Genomic DNA, 16,751 nt, shown 5'->3' on the forward strand with positions numbered 1-16,751 from the left:
TGTGATACTTTCTACATTAGACTTTACTAAGAGCATCTTTTTACATTTTATGATATTTAAAGAGAAACATTTCATATTCTCGGTTGGATGTGGCCGTGTCTTGTACTCACGGACACCATTGCTACCATTACACTTCTTTCAAAACTAATGCGGGAGGAGACATTTCTGAACCTAGCATTACCCCTACGTATTAGTGTCATGGAGGAAAATAGATGGTAGATATCTATATATTCCTTGACAACAAGCCATATTCTGTAAAACAACTTTATCAATCTTTAGTCATTGGTAATATGGAAATCATTAAAATTTGTCAAGGCTGTTTATACATAGCTGTCCCAACCATGTAACACTACTGTCACTAAATAATAAAGAATGATTACATTCTACTGACACTGTTTATCAATGGTTTGTTAGTTGATTATTAAGTTTAGCTGTGATAAAGTCAGACAGCAGAATTTTAATAACTCAATAGGTGGTGAGTGACTTTTCAAGACAGACATCCAGTTATAGAGGCAATATGAGTCAATGATCTAGTTTCATATAACAACTAACATCTGTCTGTATTGTAGATGTCGTATATCTTAGTTCTGTTGCTATGTCAGTTCCCTAGTTTTATTTTTTTTTACTTTTTAGTTAGTTACCGAGAAGCGTACCTATTACCTGACAGCAGATTCACCTAATATCCTGGATGAATGGGTGAGAGTTTTGCAGAACGTGCTACGGGTGCAAGCAGCCAGCGTTCTGTTTACTCAACCAGATGTTAAACCAACGGTGAAGGGATTACTGACCAAGGTGAGAAAACACTGGATTCCAACGGTTGTTCCTTTCTTTTGTTTGTATAGTGGGTCTAGTGGCACCAAGCCAACATGGCCTTAACGGACCATAATTGTTAGGTTTGTTGAGAGCAAAATTGCCTTTACTTTAAAATCTGGGTTGTTCTTGTGAATAGATTCAGATTGCTTTGTGTGTAAAAGGCAGAGCTTTCTCTCATAAAGGTGTATCACACATAAATCTCAATCTCATAGTGTTGGATAAGCTTTCCAAATGATTTCATATTTTTTGATAAACTTTTAAAATGATTTAATATTGCGAGAAAAAAAAAATGTTAATATTTGGATTTTTTTTATATATTGATATATTTTTATATGTATGATATATTTTTATGATATTTTAAAATATGTTGAAAAAATAATTTTAAACGTTTATCCAACAATATTAATTCATTTGGAAAGTTTATCCAACAGTATTATATCAAGCCCAGAGTATGCTGTGGGTCCAGTGTGCTAACACACCTGTCGTCAAGTTAGACTCTTGCAAATATCAACCAATATTTGGAGCTGTCACTGATGCTTAGTTTTATTTAAGAGATATCTAGTCTAAAACATTTTTTTCCCTTTTACTTAGTTATTTTAGCCATGGATGGTGGTTAAAGGAACACAATGTAGTGGTTCTGTAGTCTCTTTCGTGACCCTGCAGGTTTTTCAATGTAAATTCTGCCTTTCCATTTTAAAGACAGTGTTTACATTGGTGCCTAAGAACATCTCTAGTGGCCGTCACTCAGAAGCCCACTAATGGTGCTTCTTAGTCCTGTGATGCACAGTGCACATTACATACATTCAAAATCTCTGCACTCTGCATGGAGGCGATGAAGTTCCCCGTAGATATTGCATTGAATTAATGCATCTCTTTGAGAAGATGCTGATTGATGCAGTTTTGCAACACATGTGCAAAAGCCTCCTAAAAATTTCTTACGGGAAGGCATTGGATTGGATTAGATCACCAAGATTGATGATCTCAGCCATAGAAGCGTAGCCACAGCGAGACTGGCACAGCATGGGAAAAAAGATAAGTAAGATACCGTTTCCCATGTGATCGGAGTGGTGACATTCACCTAAATAATAAACACTATAGTGTCTGGAATACATATTTGTATTCCCGCCACTATAGTGTCCCTTTATACCATCCAAACACTAATAATCTAAGAAAACAAACCTAGATGAAAGTCTGAATCTGGTCTTCTATCACCTTGAGCTAAAATGGTTCTACATGTTTACTTTGGGAACTCTAAGAGATACTATAATTTCATGTCCACCTGTGGTAGTCCAAGCCAGGTCGTTATATGGATAACGGGTTTATGAATAAAAATACAAATCAGAGAAACAGTTTTAAAAGAGGAATAATTACCCTAGAACACAATAAATGTAAAAAAAATCTTGCCCCAGAGACACTCTTTATCCAAAATGAATATTTATTACAGGACTGTTCATAAACAGGACCATACATAGGACACAAGGTCACCCATTTAGACTGGAAGAAAGGAGATTTAAGCTAAGGCAAAGTAAAGGCTTTTTTTTTTTTTTTACAGTAAGGATGTGGAATGCTCTGCCTAAATAGGTGGGTTTATCAGAGTCTATACAGATGTTTAAACAGCAATTGGATAAATACTTGCAAAAACATAATATTCAGGGATATCATTTTTTATTAGTTAGGAAATGGCTTTTTGATCCAATGATAAATCTGACTGCCATTTTGGGGTCAAGAAGGATTCCCCCCCCCCTAGTTTGTTGCAAAATAGGAAAGCACTTCAAACTGTGGTTTTTGCCTTCTTTGAGATCAACATCAAAACAGTGTGAAAAAGTCTGAACTTGATGGACATCTGTCTTTTTTCAGCTATGTAACTATGTAACTATGAATATACTTGATAGAAAAAGGTTACATGATGGGGGTGATTATTTTTTTTAAATAAGCATGGTAAAATGAGGTGTAGTGATGCAAAAAAGATCTTCCTTCCTAAGAAGATGAAAGAATTATATAATTTGGGATTGTTAATTTTTGATGTCACCTTTTTAGGTTAAACATGGTTATTCCAAGAGAGTTTGGTGCAGTTTGATTGGGAAAACGTTGTACTATTTCCGAAGCCAGGAAGAGAAGGTACGTACTAATATTTATTGAGATTACAAGAATATTGTAATAAAATAGTATAGCTGTTATAAAAAGTGAAATATAGCATGTATTTATGAAGTATATGTGTAATGATTTCTAGCAATAGGAGAGAGATGGTGCGATTAAGAAAAGGAAAAAAAGCAGTGGGGGCAATAGGGAGGGGGAAGCAAACATTAAAGAGATAATATTTTAGAATCACCAGGGAAAGCAATGTGATTTTTCTGCAGATTGTTCCAATTTTAGAACTTATTTTACTCTTTCTAAAAAAAATATATATATTTATAATTAAAATAAAATTCGGGAAAATCCAACAGTCCAGTTATGTTTCAAAATGTATTTTATTAACATGCACTGTGGGTTACAGTTTCCTCTAGGACAAGTCAAGTTGTGGGAATCCAAAGTGGAAGAAGTAGATAGGTCTTGTGATTCAGACGAGGACTATGAGACCAATGGTCGATGTCTCTTATCAACCCATCATACCATAGTTATACATCCTAGAGAGCAAGACCCCACCTATCTTCTCATTGGATCCAAACACGAGAAGGTGAGGAACAGTCATCTGTTACAGAATATTGCGAAAGAGTAAACAAGGACAAAGGTGTCAAAGTGGAGCAGTCAGCAGGAGCAGGAGGTTTTCATGGTGATTGCTCCACTTTTCAAACACCGTACAAGAACAAGTGGAGAGTAGGTTCCATGTCAGGTAGGTTACAATGTTTTACTGTGCTGTATGTTTTACAAATGAACATGTGTTGTTGATGAATTTTATTACCAAATCAGACTTCAGAAGCAAACTTTGTCCTCTAATAAGTGGATTGCGGAATTGTCACGACTAGTAATGTGGTCCAGCACGCAGAAACTATGTAAACATATACATAAGTCAGAAAAGGAAAAATAACAGGACAGAGCGTAAACCGGACCTTAGAATGGCCGGACTAATACGCTAGAGACAGAGAATGGTCAAAGGGAAAGCCGAGGTCAAGGAAGCCAGAAAATACTCAATACCGATAAAACAAGCCAAGTCAGGGAAACCAGAGATCAGAATAACCAGGGAAACGCCAAGGATCAGGATACCAGGAAATCAGAAACACGAAACTAGCACTTTCAGGAAACCAGGAAACTGAAACCACGACATGGCAAAGTACTAGGGTGAATTAGGGGTTTAAATACCCCTCTCTAAGCTATGATTGGTCAGAGGGCGACCTCTGACCCCAGAACGTGCGTGTGCGTTGACGTCGTGACGTCACGCACACGTTAGTATAATTCTCGGGGGCGGGGCTATCCATAGACGCGACCACGTGGTCGGCGCCATATTGGATTCGGGCGTGATGCCCGGAAGAACTACATGCGCGGTTCCCGGCTCGCCGACGAGCAGATAAGCTTGTGTAGTCGGAGCGGTCGTGCCGGTCGGGCACGACCGTGAGGCTCGGCGGGCCGGTGACCGCAACAGTACCCCCCACTCGAAGACCGCGCACCGGGCGGGAAGGACCCGGCTTAAGAGGAAAGCGGTTGTGAAATGACCGGATAAGACGGGGCGCATGGGCCCGGTCAGCAGGAACCCAACAACGTTCCTCGGGACCATAACCCTTCCAGTCAACGAGATAGGACAAGACACCTCTGGATAGTTTGGAGTCCATGATAGAACGGACTTCGTATTCTTCTTGATCACCCACCACCAAGGGCGGAGGAGGAGTGGATACCCTGGTGTAGCGATTGCAAGTAAGGGGCTTGAGCAGAGACACATGGAAAGTATTCGCTATTCTCATATGAGCCGGTAGTGCCAAAGTATAGGTCACTGGATTAATAGGTTGGGTAACTCGAAAGGGACCAATGTACCGAGGGGCAAATTTCATGGACGGGACCTTAAGCTTGATATGTCTTGTGGAGAGCCACACCCTGTCACCTGGAAGATAGACAGGATTAGCGCCCCGTTTCTTGTCAGCTTGGACCTTTGCTCGTAATGAGGCTTTTTGCAGAGCTGAATGGACGGAATCCCAGGTATCATGAATCGATTCTAAACGGGTGTTCAAAGCGGGGATTTCTGTGTCTGAGAATGCAGAAGGAAAAACAGTGGGGTGATAACCCTGATTAACAAAGAATGGACTGTGATTAGAAGATTCATGAGTGGCATGGTTTCTGGCGAACTCAGCCATGGGTAAGAGCTCGTACCAGTTAGATTGATTGGCATTTATAAAGCAACGTAAATAGGCTTCTAAAGACTGATTCGCCCTCTCTGCTGCTCCATTTGTTTGAGGGTGATATGCTGACGAAAAGGATAGTTCGACGCCCAATTGTTTGCAAAAGGAACGCCAAAACCTAGAAACAAACTGGGTACCTCTGTCAGATACTATGCTTTTGGGTACACCGTGCAACCGAAAGATCTCTCTCAGGAATATTTGAACTAGATCTTGAGCAGATGGTAATTTTTTAAGTGGGACGAAATGTGCCATCTTCGTGAATCTATCAATAACCATAAGGACTGTATTAAAACCGTTTGAACTGGGTAGATCCACAATGAAATCTATGGCCAAGTGGGTCCATGGAGCACTAGGTATGGGCAGTGGTTGTAACAGTCCAGGAGGTGACCTAGGAGGAACTTTAGAAACGGCACATATTTGACATGCCCCAACATAATCTTTGATATCGTTTCTAAGAGCAGGCCACCAAAATCTCCTGGAGATGGCAGAGAGAGTTTTATGGACTCCAGGATGGCCCGCTGTGAGGCTGTCATGGAACAAATCTAGTACCTTCTTTCGAAACTGAGGTGACACATACAGTTTGTCCGGAGGTTTTCCCACAGGTGCCTGAGTTTGATCTGCTATTATGGCACAGAAGAGTGGAGAAGACACTTCGGAAACTGTAGTGGCAATGAGGCATTCAGGAGGTACAATGGGATATATCACCTGTTCCGGAACTTCATCTGTCTCAAACTGCCGAGAAAGTGCATCTGCCTTGGTGTTTTTAGTACCAGGTCTGTATGTAATTACGAAATTGAATCGGGAGAGGAACAATGACCACCTAGCCTGACGAGAGGACAGTCTCTTAGCGTCCCCAATATAAGCCAAATTCTTATGATCAGTAAAGATCAAAAGTGGCTCTTTGGAACCTTCCAAGAGATGCCTCCATTCCTTAAGGGCAAGTACAATGGCCAAAAGTTCCCTATTCCCTATGTCGTAATTCCTCTCTGCAGGTGTGAGTTTGCGAGAGTAAAATCCACAGGGATGTAAAGGCGTATCAGGACTTTCTCTTTGAGACAGAATGGCTCCAACTCCTGTCTCTGATGCATCCACCTCTAGGATAAATGGTTTGGATGGATCAGGATGGGTCAGGACAGGTGCTGAGGAAAATAAAGATTTTAATCGTTCAAATGCCTCTCTTGCTTCTTTGGGCCAAGATATACAATTTGCTCCTTTTTTTGTTAAATTGGTTATAGGGGAAATCACGGAGGAAAATCCCCTTATGAATTTGCGGTAGTAATTCGCAAAACCTATAAAGCGTTGAGTAGCTTTAAGGCCCTTGGGTAATGGCCACTGTAAGACTGCCTCCAGTTTGCGAGGATCCATCTGGAAACCAGATGGAGATATAACGTATCCAAGGAATTGTATCTCCGTTTGGTCAAACTGGCATTTCTCCATTTTACAGTAAAGGCCGTTCTGTAACAGGGTTTTCAGTACAATTCTCACATGTTCGTGATGTGTCTCTAGGTCTGGGGAATAGATGAGAATGTCGTCCAAATACACTAGAACGAACATGTGAAGGTACTCTCTTAGGACATCGTTAATAAAATCCTGGAATACCGCTGGAGCGTTACATAATCCAAACGGCATAACCAGGTATTCGTAATGTCCCATTCTGGTGTTAAATGCGGTCTTCCATTCGTGACCGTCCTTAATCCTGACTAGATTGTATGCACTTCGGAGATCGAGCTTGGTAAAGACTCGAGCTCCCTTCAATCTGTCAAATAGCTCTGATATAAGGGGAATAGGGTAGGCATTTTTTATGGTAATCCTATTCAAACCCCTATAATCAATACAAGGGCGTAGGTCTCCTTCTTTTTTAGAGACAAAGAAGAATCCAGCCCCGGCTGGTGAGGAGGACCTACGGATATGACCCTTTCTGAGAGCATCCTTAATATATTCCTCCAAACAAAGATTTTCCTGGGGGGACAAGGCATAGACTCCTCCCTTGGGAGGCATAGTCCCTGGTAATAAGTTTATAGTACAGTCATAAGGTCTATGAGGAGGTAACCCTTCTGACTGGACCTTGTTAAATACCTCTTTCAAATCCATATACTGCTGTGGAATTTGTGTGGTCAAGGGAGGTGTAACATCTCTCACCCCAACTCACAATCTCTCCTTCAATCCAATCCAAACGTGGATTGTGTTTCAGGAGCCAAGGGAAACCGAGTATTATCGGAACTGTAGGTGAAGATATGATTTGAAAGGTCATTTCTTCAGAGTGGAGAATACCCACTGAAACAGTGATTGGCAGAGTTTCGTGTGTGATGAAAGGCTGGGTAAGAGGCCTTCCATCAATGGCCTCGACTGCTATAGGTTTCTCTTTATGTCTTAAGGGCAGGAGATGTTTTGCAGAGAATTCTTGGTCTAGGAAATTCTCCGCTGCCCCAGAGTCAATCATAGCCTCACACTGAACAGTAGTGTTCTCGAAAGATAAGGTTACTTTGACAAGGAAACGGTTCTTAGTCAATTTAGGGGACATATACATCACACCTAAGGTCGGTCCCCGTACGTGCCTTAGGTGTGCAAGTTTTCCGGCCGAACCGGGCATGACGATCTTAGATGTCCCTTCTTGCCACAATACATACATAACCCCTCGTTACGTCTGTGTTGCCTCAGTGAGTTTAGCACTACCCAATTGCATGGGTTCAGGTTCGGGAAGAGGCGTTTGGCTACTCACCACTGGGTTAGAGAAACGAGGAGCTATGGACAAATTAGAACGTCTGTTACGTTGTTTGTTTTTCTCTCTCTCTCTGAGTCGGTTATCAATGTCTATCATGTAGGCAATAAACTCATTAAGATTAACCGGATTAACCGGAAGGTCTCTAGCTGCAGTCTCATCTTGTATATTCTCAGCTAAACCTTCAGAGAAAGCAGCCACCAGACCGCTATTGGTCCAATCAACCTCAGATGCTAATGTCCTGAACTCTATTGCATAATCGGCTACAGAACGACTGCCTTGCTTGATTCTCATAAGGGCTTTGGCAGCGCTCTTCTCCCTGCCTTTAGGTTCAAATGTAGCCTTAAAGGCCGTAAGAAAGGTACTGTAATCACGGGCTATTGCGTCACCACTTTCCCATAAGGGGTTAGCCCAAGTCAAGGCTTTTCCAGTTAATTGGTTCATCAGATAGCCTATTTTAGATCTATCTGTTGGGAATGAACCTGGGGAGGCCTCAAAGTGGTATTCTATTTGGTTTAAAAAACCTCTAAATTCCTTAGAATCACCTCCATAACAAGGGGGCGGTGACAAGGTTATGGACGGTGGTTTATGTGGTACGGGAACCACTACAGGTGGCGGAACCACAGGTGGTACATGAGGGACCTCTAAATAGGCAGTCCTCTGGAGCAAGGTCTGAAATGCCTGGGCAAATTGGTCTAACCTGTGGTCCATATCCTCCACCATATTTTCACAGGCGATCATATGTTTGCATAGTTCTGCAGGATCCATGGCCATGTCGTAATGTCACGACTAGTAATGTGGTCCAGCACGCAGAAACTATGTAAACATATACATAAGTCAGAAAAGGAAAAATAACAGGACAGAGCGTAAACCGGACCTTAGAATGGCCGGACTAATACGCTAGAGACAGAGAATGGTCAAAGGGAAAGCCGAGGTCAAGGAAGCCAGAAAATACTCAATACCGATAAAACAAGCCAAGTCAGGGAAACCAGAGATCAGAATAACCAGGGAAACGCCAAGGATCAGGATACCAGGAAATCAGAAACACGAAACTAGCACTTTCAGGAAACCAGGAAACTGAAACCACGACATGGCAAAGTACTAGGGTGAATTAGGGGTTTAAATACCCCTCTCTAAGCTATGATTGGTCAGAGGGCGACCTCTGACCCCAGAACGTGCGTGTGCGTTGACGTCGTGACGTCACGCACACGTTAGTATAATTCTCGGGGGCGGGGCTATCCATAGACGCGACCACGTGGTCGGCGCCATATTGGATTCGGGCGTGATGCCCGGAAGAACTACATGCGCGGTTCCCGGCTCGCCGACGAGCAGGTAAGCTCGTGTAGTCGGAGCGGTCGTGCCGGTCGGGCACGACCGTGAGGCTCGGCGGGCCGGTGACCGCAACAGGAATATTATGTTCTTGGGCAAATAATACTGAAATCAACCAAAATTCGCTATTACTCTTTTATGCAGTTGGATCTGCCAATCTTTCCATATTCAAAGAATAACAATACACACAAGGGTAGACAAGTGTGAGGTTTTCTGTGATTAATATGCAATAGCAAAAAAACGGGTCGCAAGAGTATTCTGAGAACGGACAGCAGCTGAAATAGCCTGCCCTTCGGTGGGTCCCCGCTCAGAATTCAAGCTGGTTTTAGTTCATCTTGTGCCATTACAGAGAGAACATATCTGAAGCATATCAGAATGCCAGCAAGTTCTCTCTGCACGAGAGATACAGCAACCCCAGACGATCGTTTCGGCCTTGTTAGGCATCATCAGTGAGGCATAGCTGATATCTCTCTAGGCACCGCAAGCAAGGGGTCCACGTCTGGATTACCCTTTAAACTTATGGAGAGCAAAAAAAACGGGTCGCACGAGTATTCTGAGAACAGACAGCAGCTGAAATAGCCTGCCCTTCGGTGGGTCCCCGCTCAGAACTCAAGCTGGTTTTAGCTCATCTTGTGCCATTACAGAGAGAACACATCTGAAGCATATCAGACTGGTCCCACCCATACGGGCAGTCCAGATCCGAAATGCCAGCAAGTTCTCTCTGCACGAGAGATACAGCAACCCCAGACGATCGTTGCAATAACAGAAAGATAAACTCAATAGTGTAATACTGCTTGTACAAAATGAGTGATATGTAAGTACGGAGAGAGAAATACTGCACCCCACGCTTTTTTTTTAATCTTTTACATATTCTAGTTGATAGAGTTGTAAGCTAATGGAAGCAAAATCATTTGGTTACTGCCAAAAAACTTGGACTGTGTCCTTTGGACTCTTGTATATAAAATACAGTATTTCTCCTACTATTTTTCTCATCCTCCTTTGTTTGTTGAATCTTTCCATAGTCACCTCATCACACAGAAAATAAACAGCAGTGCACAGACTAACAGATCTAATAGACACTGAAGGGAATAAACAAACATTGCGTATTGAAGGTTGCCTAATGAAAATGTTATCTTTGTTTAATTTTTATTTATTAGGAAACCTGGCATTATCACTTGACCATGGCTGCAGGAATTACTGGAGTAAATGTTGGCACTGAATTTGAGCAACTTGTCTGCAAACTGCTGAATTTGGATGGAGAGTCTTGTGAGTAGTATTCTTAGATATGGATAAATATATTGCTATATAAACTGATCAGCCACAATGTTAAAGCCACTGAAGTGTGGGGGTCGAGCCTAACAGTCATGCTGTGTAGTTGACAGACATGTTGTGTAGGAATAATCTAAAATTTTATTTATAAAGCGGACAATTTATTTTATAGCCCTATTCGCCTGGAGCGCTGAGTTGACGGTTACCGAAATCCTAGCGAGCAGAAAGGAGAAAACACTGCAACACAGCAATCGCATACCCAAACATCAGTCGGAACTAGATGAGGGGTACAACAGGAATGTTTTATTCGGGCCAGATGGCCTGCTTTTATACAAGTCAGGATACATAACACACGCGAGAACTCCCACACCATGCCCACATGAAATTCTGAGTCACCGTGACTCAGCAGAAAACACAAACATATGAAAATATAAAATATTACAGTGTAAACATATCCAAACCCCCATACATAGTATATGTCCAGATAGCTGGTCCCAGAGCGCCAAATCTGGCAAATTAGCGCTCTAATCCCAGGTTCCCAGCGGAAACGCCACTGAGATAAAGATTCGACCGACTGCGCACAAGGCGGATGCCCACAATAGTTCCATAAGTTCGGTGGTCGCGGTCGGTTTGTTCGAAAGTCATCAAATTGACCCCAAAAAGGTGAACTGTCTTTGAGTCTCGGTATTAGCATTGACTCACTGGGGTACTAGGAGCAGCCACACCAAATAGCGGTCTCCGGGAGAATTGGGAAAAGGGAGAAGGTTCCCCTTAAAAGAGGCCCCGGGGAATTGTGCGGTCAAGTGTCCGGCCTAGAATACCAGACACTCGACGACCAAGTCCTGCTGTCGGTGTCCTGGTGACAAGATGGCTGCCACTGTCTCTAGCCTGTTGTGAGCCAGTATCCGAATGGTGGCCATTGAGAACGAAAACTTCTGTTCTTCTCTTCTCCCACTTTAAAACTTAAGGGATAAAAGAGAAACACAAAACATAGTGTACAACTGGATAACACAAAGAAATGCTTTATTTGATTGCATTCACAGGGAGTAAGATGTTAAAAAGCCCATCAAAATCGCACAGTTTCTTCAAGTTCTCTGCACATACTTCACCTTCTTGGATATATCCTTTGTGGGTTACTCTACGTGTGCACTCCCATGATGGAGTGCACAGCCAATAAAAGAGGTTGTTGCCTCATTTCGGAGGTATGGAACGCGTTCCATTGCCGTAAAAGTACCATAACGTCATGTCCGCCCACTGCTGAGATCGAGACTTGGAACACAGGAACCCGGAAGGAGGTGCAGTATGCGGAAGGCATTGTTTTATTTATTAAGGTGGACATAATCAAGTGAGAATGGACCCTTTCCTGATTAGCTAACGAGCCATAAGGAAATTGTAAGCGGGCTCTTTAAACCATACAAGGGAGAACTGGAGGACACTAGCCTGATACCCCTGACGACGTCTCTGGACGAAACGCGTAGGTTGGCAGGAGTGCTTTGGAATTGCTGTTTTTATTTCCTATTTATTTGCATAGACTCTTATCCTGGGTGGTTACCAGCCTCTTCAGAGAACTTGAAGAAACTTTGCGATTTTGATGGGCTTTTTAACTTCTTACTTTCTGTGAGTGCAATGAAATAAAGCATTTCTTTGTGTTATCCAGTTGTACACTATGTTTTGTGTTTCTGTTTTATACCTTAAGTTTTAAAGTGGGAGAAGAGAAGAACAGAAGTTTTCGTTCTCAACATTACGTTCTCCACCTATTTTATACATGTATTTGTGAGTGCATTTTTTTGTAATTGTATTTTTTATGGTATTTAATTTTATCTGCACAATTTGTGGTCCTTCTCTGTTTTTATTTTATTTTAGGTTGCGTATTTTTATATATCAGAAATAAGAAAGACAGACATGTAACCTCCCATGAATTAGTTTAGGACCTACCAGAACTGGGGTATTTTAGCATAGTGAAAGGCAAAGCATGATATACAAACTTTAATATAAAGAGACACAGTTTGTTGCCAAAAGTGTTCTTTGTAGAGAAATGTATAGCTTGGCTAATGTGAATGAACAGAACTTTTGTGGTAATAGATTTATCAAGTTATATAGAACATGATATATGAAAAAATATTGCTTTGGTCTTGTATGTGAATGTATTTGTGTTTGCATGGCTATGAGTGTGTATTGTGTGTGAGCGTGCATTTGAGTGTGTGCTTGTGTACATATCCTTTTTTTAACTCTTTGTGTGCTGGTGTTCTATGGGAATATTTGCACCGAGAAAACATTCTAATTCCCTTTTAATGAGATGGTCATTGAAACAATTAAATTTAGTTGTAACTTACTATTTTATGATGATAAATTGTTGCCCATCATATTATTTTATTAAATGCGTTCATTCTCTAGGTTCTCATATTTGGAGACACCCCGTTCTGTGTCATAGCAAAGAAACAATATTATCTGCTCTCACCACTCTGCCGTCAGAAGCTTTACAAACAGAAGCCATTAAACTGTTTAAGGTAAGAATCCAAACGTTGAAGAACAGATTGCGAAGGACTGCAATTGAAAAAAGAAATGGCATTTTTACACCACATATTTGGCATTAACATTAGCAAACCGGAAAAGCGTTGTGAAATGCTAAATGCTGAGAATTAATTTACAGTGAAATTTAAAAAAAATATATGAAACTAGTCTGTATGGTCACTAAAGGCTTATTTAGATATAATAAATAAATAAAATGTTTTTTTTTTATTTGCTTTTTATTATGTTTTAAGTTGGCAAACATGTAGATACAACACAAACAATTTAATATATGTGCAATTGTGTCCAGAAGAAAACCAATGATTATGTAGGAATAAAATAGTTGATAACATAGCCGTGGATTTTTGGTTAAATAAATTATGTCAATTGAATAACAATCAACCATCGTTAATCTGTGTTTTTAAGTATTAAAAAAAACATTACTTTCACTGATTTATTTTTATGTTGATGGTATAGATGGCTTACTCTAAGCAGCAGTTTCAGTTGAGCAGGGGAAAGTTTGTAAAAACATTGTTACATAACATAAGCTAGTTGAAATTTTGCAAAGAAGTTTTGCAAATGATAAATTTCACCCACTCACTTACTCAAAGTGCTCGGCCATGTAAAGTAATGAGTATATTCTCCTAACCCCTCTAGCATACAGACAAGGTTCTCGTCCCCAGCTCCTGCACGTCTTTTCTAAGGTCTTTCATTGCGGACTCTAGCTTTAGTAGAATTTTAGTTGACATTTCATCCAGCAGTGCTTTTAGTGTACTGTGCGTTAGCCCAAGTTCTGTGTCCTCCGGGTGCTCCCTGTGGTCCGCCGTGTCGTCGGCGCCATCTTGGGCCTGCTCTTGTGGTGGCTGGATTCTTGCTTGCCCGACTCTGGAAAAGAAATTGTTCTTCTCTGACTTCTCCGTGGTTCTTTTCCCTTTAGGTTGCGACATTTTGTATATATGTTTTCGGGCTTAATTGCACCTTTGAAGCCGTTTTCGGAGCGGAGCTGCTAACACATGCGACCGCTCCGGTTCACCTCCAAGCCATGCCCCTCCCTTTATGTATTTAAATGTTTCTATCATATCCACCGTCTCGTCTTTCCTCCAAGCTATACATGTTAAGATCCTTTACGAATTGCTTGTACAACAGGATTATGAGCCTCTCGCTGGGAAGCACAAGTAGCTTTCTGAGCTAAGGAGCGTCAGTGATCACAAGAGGGCACTGGAGTCACAAGTTTAATGTACAAAGTGATGGTCGAAAGGAGCAAATTCAGACAGGGTTATTCAGTATACTGGGAATTGCAGAGAATTGACAGGAGATGTGACCACTGTAGCTAATCTGGCAATATCACTGAATTGGAATATTTCTGTTTTAGTTATTTTATTTTCCTTGGTACCATAAAATACTTTAATTATTTCAGAACAGGTAAAATGTCATCACTAGGATATGCATGCAATACAATCTCACCAAGAGAATAATTCCCTGTCATTCCTTTGCTGCAAAATGCAATGTACAAACACACTGATAAATATATACGCACAGAGACGTGTGCACTCAGATTCCCATACACACAGACAGGAACTCTCAGACACACACATTCTTACTAACAGGTAATGGGTCACACATGTCCCAGGATGCCTAAGATTTGAGGGAATTCCTATTAAAATGTCATCAGTAATTCTGTCTCTTCTCACTGATTATAGATACACTTTCTGTTATTGTCATGGTTTTCAAACCCTGTATCCCCAGCCTGTGTATCACCTTGTATTGTATGTGCATGCCTTTGTTCTAAGCAATGTACAGCTAGTGGGAAGGAGTCATATGCAGCATGTTAGATACTGTCCAGTCAGCATGGACAAGGTATCTTTGATCAGCCCCTGAATGCACACAGTGTTCTATGAAGCCTGCAGCCTTAATGACCGTGTATAAAATGTGTTTCCCAAACTAGTTCTCAAGAGCCGCAAATAGGCCAGGTTTTGTCAGTATCTCCATTGGAAAAAAACAGGGAAATGCATAAATCCTGGAGTGTTAGTGGGCCATGATGACTGATTTGGGTACCACTGCCAAATAACATCTGGGAGATGGGTTACATTTGTTTATTTAATGTGAATATCGCTACAATATTTCTAAACTCACATTTTTTTTTGTATACTTCATATAGCTCATAATTTTAAACATACTAAAGGGTAGGTAACCCTTGGCACTCCAGATGTTGTGGACTACATCTCCCATGATGCTTTGCCAGCATTACGGCTGTAAGAGTATTATGGGAGATGTAGTTCACAACATTTGGAGTGCCGAAGGTTGCCTCCCCTGTTCTTAACTGTATCTAAGAGATTTAGAATGGGAACCTCAATGCATGTGTTAGCCCCATCAGCTAATAACCCACATGTTCTGTTTGCAGACCTGCCAGTTATTTCTGAATGCTGTGATTGATTCCCCTGCTATTGATTATCACGTCTCCTTGGCACAGAGCGCGCTGCAGGTGTGCCTCACCCACCCTGAACTTCAAAATGAGATCTACTGTCAGCTTATTAAACAGACAAGACATCGGCATCCTCAAAACCAACCGAGCCCCATCCAGGTGACATCTCTCTGCTGAAACCAATTACCTTTTATGATGAATTTAAAGCAACTTTGCCATATGACATAACTCTGTTTAGAGCAGTATTCCAAAATATTACCATCGCGCTCATTGAGTCAATCAATCTACTTACAATCGCCATATAAAGATAAAAAGATAAAACTGTTTATGTTTTCAGTGTGCAGGTAAGCATCTTGCAATTTGCATATATCTGAACGTGATAAAATCTCAGGTTTGTTTGTGGTTCCAGCTTGGATATTTTGGTCTAAAACATACAATTCCATGGCCAATTCCAGAAAAATCAAAGTGGTTTTCCTGGCACTATAGTGCCCTCAGGGTGCCCCCACCATCAGGGTCCCCCTCCCGTGGCGCTGAAGGGGTTAAAACCCCTTCAGCAACTTACCTGCAAACAGCGCCGGGCTACCTCGGCGCTGGTGACCTCTCCTCCCCGTCCGTCAGCTCCGTCAGCTCCCGAGTGAAATTGCATTTCCTACGGACGCTCTGCGCGAGGGATGCGAAATACGCATCCAGCGTCGCAGATGCGCCTCTAGAGGCTGGATTAACCCCTAAAACTGAAACTGCTATGTTTACATCTGAAGGGTTAAATCCTGAGGGACCTGGCACCCAGACCACTTCATTGAGCCGAAGTGGTCTGGGTGACAATAGTGTCCCTTAAAAATAAAGAATAAAGATCTCTGCCAAGGTCGACGAAATGCAGCTACATGATGCAAAAGGCTCAATATGCCTATCAAGTAGAGTACAAGAAGAAATATTATATCCATTTAAATATTCATTTTTTTTTATTGAAAACTTGTTGCAAAGACCGTTCTTAAAGTGCAGATAAAATATCCCATGACATGTGCACTTTAAAAATCACTTTTATGTCTAATCGAACATGCTATACTATAACTACCGACATGAAACCTTTTGTCTTTTATTTTGTAATGTAAGGGATGGCAGCTTTTGGCACTCTGCATGGGACATTTCCTTCCTCAGCATCCTTACATTTGGCTCCTGAAGCTATTTTTGAAGAAGAATACAGATATCAGGTGACGATGTGTAATTAACTAAGCCGTTTATCATCTATTCCAGTTTATTTGTTATTTAATGTTCTAAGTATTTCATTTTCAATTGCACATGAATGTATGAAACTGAAAAGAGTCTATGTTATATTATAGGATCATAATGATGTTCACTTTCATCAGAG

The 16,751-nt window shown here is 41.3% G+C and overlaps 1 protein-coding gene across 1 annotated transcript in view; it reads left to right on the top strand.

The window, feature by feature from the left end:
• The window catches only part of PLEKHH2 (pleckstrin homology, MyTH4 and FERM domain containing H2), a 165,819-nt gene that overhangs the window by 125,628 nt on the left and 23,440 nt on the right, over positions 1-16,751 (top strand). The window contains exons 15-21 of the mRNA XM_063443900.1: positions 634-792; positions 2,851-2,931; positions 3,308-3,487; positions 10,344-10,452; positions 12,850-12,962; positions 15,365-15,544; positions 16,496-16,593. Coding sequence (XP_063299970.1) covers positions 634-792; positions 2,851-2,931; positions 3,308-3,487; positions 10,344-10,452; positions 12,850-12,962; positions 15,365-15,544; positions 16,496-16,593 — 920 coding nt within the window. The remainder of the gene's footprint in view (positions 1-633; positions 793-2,850; positions 2,932-3,307; positions 3,488-10,343; positions 10,453-12,849; positions 12,963-15,364; positions 15,545-16,495; positions 16,594-16,751) is intronic.

The sequence above is a fragment of the Pelobates fuscus genome, chromosome 2 (assembly GCF_036172605.1).
Source record: "Pelobates fuscus isolate aPelFus1 chromosome 2, aPelFus1.pri, whole genome shotgun sequence".
NCBI lineage: Eukaryota > Metazoa > Chordata > Amphibia > Anura > Pelobatidae > Pelobates > Pelobates fuscus.